Source organism: Maylandia zebra, linkage group LG5, assembly GCF_041146795.1.
Source record: "Maylandia zebra isolate NMK-2024a linkage group LG5, Mzebra_GT3a, whole genome shotgun sequence".
NCBI classification, from domain to species: Eukaryota; Metazoa; Chordata; class Actinopteri; order Cichliformes; family Cichlidae; genus Maylandia; species Maylandia zebra.
The window spans coordinates 40,626,960-40,635,230 of NC_135171.1; the positions used below are offsets into that span (position 1 = coordinate 40,626,960).

Below are 8,271 nucleotides of genomic sequence, written 5' to 3' on the forward strand. Positions count from 1 at the left end.
CATTATCACAGTAATTGAACAGTTTACTGAAAAACAGTTTCATGGCTGCGTGAATATAGAGGAGAGAAACAGCTGGTGGTCTGAAGCATACCACATCACACGTCAAACATGGTGGAGGTAATGTTATGGCTCGGGCCTGTACGGCTGCGGTGGAAGTGGGTCACGGTTTATTGATGTTGTGACTGCTAATCGAAGCAGCAGGATGAACTGTGACGTGTGACCTTTGCTCTCCGCTCAGTCACGCAAAAGCTGCAAAACTGATCGGACAGAGCAGGTGGAGTATGAGCCAAAGCAAACTGTAAAAGCAAATAAAGTAAATAAATGGGATGTTCTTAATGAAATTATGAAGTTTGACAGTTGAAGATTATACACACGTGTGTTTTCTTCCATATACGGCATTAAATATGACACGTGTGTGGCTTAATGTCCACTGTATTGTTCGCTGCTGTGCAAGAAAGCAGGAAGTGTCTTAAAGCCACAGTTTTCAGGCTTATCTGCAGCTTTCTGCCACTGACGGCTCATTTCACTCTTGTGTGTCTCAGCCATGTGGACACAGCAGACAAACTTCTTCTTTTTGGCCACAGGTGTGCTGAGCCTCAAACACACTCAGCAGCCACAGTTTGTGTGTTTGTGCTCAGGTGGTGAACATGACACGTGCTGCAGAGGTGGCGGGAGCTGAGACGGACCCGGAGCTCGCAGGCAGGAAAGGTTTAAAGAAGCTCTGCTCCTGTTTGGTCGTGTTTTCTCTTTATTTTACTCACAATACTGACGCTAAGAATCGAGGTGATTGAATTCAGAGACACACAATAAACAGAGGTGTTTGAACTTTTAGCAGTTTTGCTTCTCTTTGCTGATGTTTGTGTCACATTTTGGTTTGTGTGTCATTTTCATGACATGTGTTGGTGCTTTTTTCATCTCGTTTTAGTCGTTTTGTTTCTTATCTTTTCCCTTTCTTTTGCTTTTGCGTTGCATTTTGTAACTGTTGTGTTTTTGGTTTGTTGTCACTTCAGATTTGTAGTTTTCAGCCAACAGGAGAACAGTGGATGAGTGTTTTGTGTTCTGAGGTGCATGCTCCTCTTTATAAAAACACTGCAGTCTTCTCCTGGTTGCTGCTCGTTTCTTTGTCTCCTCCTGCACGGCTGTTTGTTCTGAGCCTGTTGTGTTAGTAAAGCCTCCGATGGGCATTTCTTCAGCTTTGATCCTTTACAATAAATTCCAGCGAACAGTCGTCCACGTCAGCGGAAGCTAAACCGCAGTCTGCCCAGATCAGCCGCGCCCCGGGAGCTTTGCATACGACGCTGAGCTCTGTGCGTTTTCATTCCTGTGAAAACCTGAAGCCAGTGTGAGCTGCAGGCCATCGGGCCGCTGTCACCGTGCGAGGTGGGCTTACGTCTCCACCACTAAACTGATCTTATTTGCAGATGCTTTCAAATCACATAAAGCTTCTATGAGCCAAAGAAAAGTTTGATTTTTTTAAATATTTACTGGTTTAGTTTCTTTTTTTTTACTAAAGCAGGATGATGATTTCTGGTGAGGAGACCAGGTGAGGATCTCACCTGTGAGCTTTTCTGACTCAATGAATGATAAAACATTATCATCAGAGGCTCTTACAGTTATTATCATCGTTCTCTAAAGTGTTTATAATGTGTATAAAGTACACAAGTGTACAAAAAACTGTGAATCATTAAAAGTATTTTAGAATCACTCGTTCATGTCGTGTCCACTAAACCAAGGAGAGAACGGCTACATGATCAGACAATAAAATCAATATATAGTCAGTTTATTTTATTTGTTCAGCAAGTTTAAAAACAAAGTGCTTCATAATAAAAACAAATAAACTGGGAGGAAGATGCCGAGTCCTGTTCCTGGTTCTGGTCTGTTCATATTTAAGTCTTGAGGTCCCCGATGTTTTAGCTGTTTCTTGTAACTTTTAGATTTTCTGAGGATTTTGTTTCCTGTTTTTGGATTTTTCATGACATTCATAAAGGTTGTTTTTTTGTTTGTGCAGTTGGTGTCAGATATCTGGGTTTAGCTCCAATTCACCACACACCGTAACGCACACACTCACACTATTTGCATAAAATAAGACAACAACAAACTGTCGTTGACGGTTCAGCAGTTTCCAAAAAGTTGCAGGAAATCTGACAAAAGTATTTTACTTTTTCCAGATCAAACTCCGTCCCTCTGATCGTCACTTTTGAAGCGACTAACATTCAGAGTGAGATGTGTCTGTGAGGCTAATATTCAGTGGTAGCAAACACTGAAATTTATAATTCTGTAAATCTATGATTCTGCTGAAATTCTTCAACTTTATCACAAAAAAATTAAAATTGAGGTGACTGAAAATAAAAGCTGCAGTTCCTCTGACGTCCACTTGGGGCTCCAGCAGTGAGTCAGTCCCCACAGACTCACAGGTTAAAACGTCCAACTTTACAGCAGAAAGAAACACGTTTACAGCCCGATGCAAACTGCAGCTTTAGTAGAAGATGTGATCTAAACTCAGGTGACATGCCAAAGCTGAAAGCTCGGGCTGAAGAGTTAAACGCTGGTGTGAAACTCCCCAGCAGGAGGAGAGGCACCATCAGAGAAGAAAAACAAACAAATCATCAGCAGTCAGACTTTAGGAGACTGACTGTCTGAAAATGGTGCTGTGGCTCACTCAGAACCAGAGGCAGACATATTTGTGGCTGCAGCTTGTTGTTCTGTGTTGGCAGTCAGGCAACTTGAACACATCTAATGCAGCACAACACTGTGCAAGCCTGTTTGACCAAATGCTATTTATAACAAGCCAATTGTTATTTTGGGTATCACTGCATCATTGTTATGTTTGCGTTGATGGAAGGGATCATGAAGACACTGTGTGCTGAGAGCTACAGCGCGATAAAGCAGCCACGCCCATCTCCGAATACCATGGTAACCCTTCAGAGACGAAAACAGAGTCAGTCTTAGTCCCAGAAACAGTCATGCCCGGTCTACAGTCAGTTTAATAATACTGTACTGATTTACTTGCAAGGTCAAATGTTTTCTCTGTAAAGTTTGTTGGATCGCCTTTAGCTTTGATGATGCCATTAAATCACCAGAGCATCATGTTGATAAGCTCATGCAGTGCTGCAGGATCCACCCAGAGATCTTGTATGGATGATGGGAAAGTTGGACTGCTGCAAACAGTCTTCTGCAGCACATCCCACAGACTCTTTAAAGTTCTGCACTCTTTCATACTCTGAGCCTGATGACTGCTCGAGCTCTCAGTTGGAGCACGCTGTGCCATCGATGTCCTGAAGTGTCCAACAGAGCGACTCCAGACCACGACACATCCCCACAGACTCACACAGTGGCCACTAGGCATGATGGGTGCAACACTTTGTTGACCTCTCTTCTTAGACCACATGACCTTCATCCATTGCTCCGGAGCCTTATCTTTATGCTCCCATGCAAAGTGCCTTTTTTCCATAATTAGCATAAGTGTTTTATAAAGGCTACACAGCTGTTTGGGCCCACACTGAGTTGTCTTCATTAAACATGTGGACATGCTCTTCATTATCAAACAGCTTCTGTCTTCTCCTGACATGACTGCTAAAAAAAAAAAAAGCATAAATCAGCTGAAACATGAATCACTGCAGGACTTTCTGAGCTAATCTGACCCATTTCCTCAGTTAAATCCACGTGGAGATTTTTATTCACTATTCAGGGTTTCAGTGATCGGACATTAATGCTGTGTTGTGTAACACTGTTGTGAGTCTGAATTTAGATCCTAAATAGAGTTCACACCTGCCCCCAAATGCTGAGAAGACAAAGCTTTAGAACAAACATAGAAAACCCCCGAAGGAGTCGAGGGACACAACGTTTCACAACAACCCTCGATGGACGGCACGCATTCATCCACCGAACACCCCGAAGGTCTGTTACAGAAGAAAGAGTCAGCAGGAAGAGAGCTGCATCCTGAAGATAACGCACACACAAAGGGCCGGTCTCCAGCGTGCAGCTGCAGGAAATGCTGCTGGAGCATCTAAACAGGACGCGCTGCAGCTCTTACAGCAGGCTACAGCTCGCTTCAGGGATGACATCACAGCTACTGCCTGTTTAAACATCAGCACATCTGTGCTACAGCTGCTCACACCGTCAGCCTTTCACCTGCGAGTCGCTGATCTGTTAACAGCGACGTGTCTGCAGGTGGCATCTTTCACTTTAGAGCGCCATTAGAAAACAGGGCAAAAGACTTCAGTGCAAGTAATGATCGGACATAATAAAAAGCTTCAGTAGCAAACTAAACCCTTTCAAGCATCCCCACATAAGTCTAAGATAATTAATGGGAAGAAGGACTTTCTATAAATGATTATTTGAGCACTGACCTCAGCATAAAAAGGCACTTTCTGAAGCCACTGAACGTTTGGCTGGGAATTCTTTATCTGGGAAGTAAATCAGGTGGAAAAATGGCAACTCGTCCTTCGTTAGGTGACATATAAACTGCTGCAGCCTTAAAAAGTGAACACACCTTTTTATTGAGTCCAGATGGTGACTGTTCATCTCCAATCAGCTGATTACAAACGCAGTAAGAGGCGGCTTCCTGTAATCAGAGGCTCCTCTGCTGCACAGGAAATGCCACAAAGGCCCAGCATGAGATCCCCAATGTTTAACGCTCAAAAACAACAACACCATAAACACTCGTTTATTTATTTTATACTGTGGGTGTAAAAAGTGAATGAAAATTCCTCTGAAAGCTCCTGACGAGCACTTTAGATAAAGGAAATGAAGATAAAGAAGGCTTTCCACAGAGGTATGACTGACATTTGTTTACAGCTGATTTAATCACTGGGTGTCATTAAAACTGAGCACGTGGTTAATCCCTCCGTGCTACTTGTTTTCAGCCTCTTTGTAGTTATTTTGCATCAGTTTTCTGATATTTTGTGGTCGTTTTTATCTCTTTGGACAGAATTAAAGCTCTGAAATACAACCACTACTTAGAAACAGCGCGTTACCCTGACGGGTGGTTTTTGGGGTAGACGAGGCAACACGAGCTTCCCTGCTCGTGTTTCACACTTGACTGCTGTCGCTGGATTCTGTAACACTTGTCATGCCTGAGTCATCCACACTGTCAGCCAAACTTCTCCTCGCAGTGTTTTGCAAAGCTGAAACCAACTACTAACTATGCACAGGTGCATCAAACACACACCTGCTAAGGAGCTCAGCGACATCCAAATAAAATCCCAGTTTCACTCACCAACACTGGACCTGAGCTCTGTTCGTACAGCAGCCAAGTCATTGATCAGCTAATGTCATCAAAAATGTTCCAGCAGCACAAACACGGGGCTCCAGTTAGCTGAGGGGAGGCCTAGCACACAGCTAACAGCTGCAGCCACTAGTGATGGGTCGTTCGCGAACGAAATGGCTCTTAGAGCCGGCTCTTTGACGTGAACGACGCAAGCCGGCTCCTTATCGCGAGCCGTCACGTGGGTTTTTTTTTTTTCTTTCTCTCAGCCTCTCTCTCGCACTTTTTTCCCGCTTCACTCTGCACGCGAGCCTTGTGCTTTACGCTGGGCAGAGGGGGGAGGGGCGGTAGTTACACTCAGTAGCACAGGAACAGAGCCAGAGAGAGAGAAAGAGAGGCAGGGACAACAACATTAGAAAGGTATAGTAATCATCCACAACTATTTTCGGTTGCAGATGATAAAGGATTGAGAAAGTTTATTCATGCAGGTCCATATGACAGAGAATATGCATGTTCTTTTAGTTTTCATATTATAATTTATATTTAATTGTGTTGTGGTTTGCAGTGTTTTGTGTTCTTTTCACTTTAAATTTGTGAAAGGAAAAAGCTGAAAATTTAAATAGTTAAAACTTGAAATGTGAATAGTTGATTTTTGTATTATATGATTTATTTATTACATTTTATGTGGAGTGAATAAATAAAAGTATATTTACGGTGGCCCCTAGAGACAAAGCACATACAAACTTCAAATCACATACGAACTCTGAAGCATGTACAAACTCCAAAACACGTAAAAACACGTACAAACTCCAAAACACGTAAAAACTCCAAAACACGTAAAAACACGTACAAACTCCGAAGCACGTAAAAACTCAGAAGCATTTAAAAACTCAGAAGCACATAAAAACTCAAAACACGTACAAAAGACAACAGAAGTGCTCCAGGATGCTGGGCGCAGTGTTGAGCCTTTGTTATCTTGTGGCTACACAAGCCAGCAAGTACCAACGACCGGATTTGGTGTGTGGTAATAACAGGTAAATGAACTTTTTTTTAAATTATTTGAATATATATATGAGTGCCTGTGTATAAATACACAAACAATACACACATGCTTTCAATTGTGTAATTTAAGTGATCTAGTAGCTCTGCTTTGGAAGTTCAGTTCATGCTAGAAACGTGTTTTGGAGTTTGTACGTGTTTTGTCTCTAGGGGCCACCGCATATATTTATATATAAACATATATAAATAAAACCACTTGTTTTTACGTTAGTAATTCCTTTTGTGCATAATTTTATATTATTGTTAATAATAAATTAATTAAAGCAACAAAACAACCTGAAGAGCCGGTTCGGAGCCGAAAGAGCCGGCTCTTTTTAGTGAGCCGAACCGAAAGAGCCGGATCTCTAAAAAGAGCCGGAAATCCCATCACTAGCAGCCACCTGTCAGTCAAAGAGACCACGCCCCCAGCCACAACCTTTAAGCCTGAGTACAATTTAAACAGGTGAGTTCAAACATTCAGTTGTTATGAAGGAGAAAATTATTTATAGGGATCAAAGCAGCTTTCTATCAGTGTTTGGGGTTCTTACTCAAAAATAAATTACTTTTTAAAACTAATTACTGTTACTTTCTCCAGGGAGTAATTAAGTAATTTGTTACTTGTTACATTATTTTTGCGTTACTCTGACCTGTTAATAATATAAACCTTAGGTTACAGTCCTGCACACTCACATAAATCCCTTTGATAATAAAAACACACATACAGTGTTTGTGTATTAACACAAAGCTGAACACAAGCCCAAACAGAAACTTCACTGCTGGCAGGAGAGCTGCGGAGCAGGTTTTTAACCCCACGAGTTCATCAAGTGTAGCTGACAGTTAAAAAAAACAAAGTCTGGGCTGTGAGCCGGCATGCAGTAACCCTAACAAACCAGCATGAGTACACCTGTGACTGTAACAACCAGAGCTGCGTGTGAAACGGCTCACATCTCCACCTTTACATTAATGCTCCCAAACTTTGACTGCGTGACAAATGAAACTGTCTTTATGTTAGTTTAGCTTTACAGCACCCCGGCGGCTCGTGCGCTCGTTTCCTGCACACAAAGAGATATTTTAGTCTCGGTGTTTGTCTCGTGAATTATGGATTTGTGTTCCAGTTTAGGGACTTTTGGGAGAGATTTCTTGGATGATCCATTGTTCACATATCTCTGCAAGCTTTATTAACTTACATTGTTCGTGCTGCGTCCTGTGACCCAGAGCCCCGTCTGGACTTCCTGACAGGAAAACCTTCAGTGCTGAGGCCCAGTGGGAAACACCAAGCCTATGTTTGGACACAGATTTAAACATGGCTGCAACGTTCTCCCTCCACTGACCTGCTACAGACCACAACCTGCTCCTGGTGTCACCCACTCATAGTTTGTAGTTACAACAGAAGGAGCATTCAAAAGCTGTCAATTTTTTAGGAATACTCGGAATAATTTCATTTTTTGTTTTAGCGATGGTGCACAAGAAAGTCAATCTTTAGGGAGCTGAAGGTGGACTCCTGTGGAAGTACAGGAACATCATTCCAACTCCATCGTCTGAGGACATTGTTTACTCTTTGTCTGCACTCAAAGGGCTGCTGGAGAATATTTTTCATGACACCCTTCGCCACTCAAAGAACAGAGCATGGATGATAACAACAGACGTGACACTGATTAAATCAGAAGTAACATGAACAGTATGAAAGGAGGAGTATGGGTGGAGGTATGGTTGACAAGCAGCTTGCAGAGGCAGCAGCAGGTATGCACCTGAAGCAGTTTATGCCTCAATCACACAGGCCTAGAGACCAGTCAGTGACTCCATGGTAACCACTGGTTGCTAGGGAAATGTGTTTATTATTCAGCTGGTGAGTGGTTGCTGGAGGTTGCTGCACCAAAAACCTTGTTGCAGTTACTTTGGTTGCCAGTGCCGATTGCCCGTAAATTGCATGGAAGACACCAACTTCAGCAACCTTCAGCAACCAGTTGGACAATGCACGTATGAGCTCATCGGCTTAGCTGACGTGACTGGCAACATCCCTGCAACCC

General features: G+C 42.7%; 1 protein-coding gene across 1 annotated transcript in view; it reads right to left on the reverse strand.

The window, feature by feature from the left end:
• The window catches only part of LOC112434863 (uncharacterized), a 28,786-nt gene extending 23,426 nt beyond the window's left edge, over positions 1–5,360 (reverse strand). The window contains exon 1 of the mRNA XM_076884380.1: positions 5,219–5,360. Coding sequence (XP_076740495.1) covers positions 5,219–5,260 — 42 coding nt within the window. The 5' untranslated portion in view covers positions 5,261–5,360. The remainder of the gene's footprint in view (positions 1–5,218) is intronic.
• Positions 5,361–8,271: the final 2,911 nt, after the last annotated feature.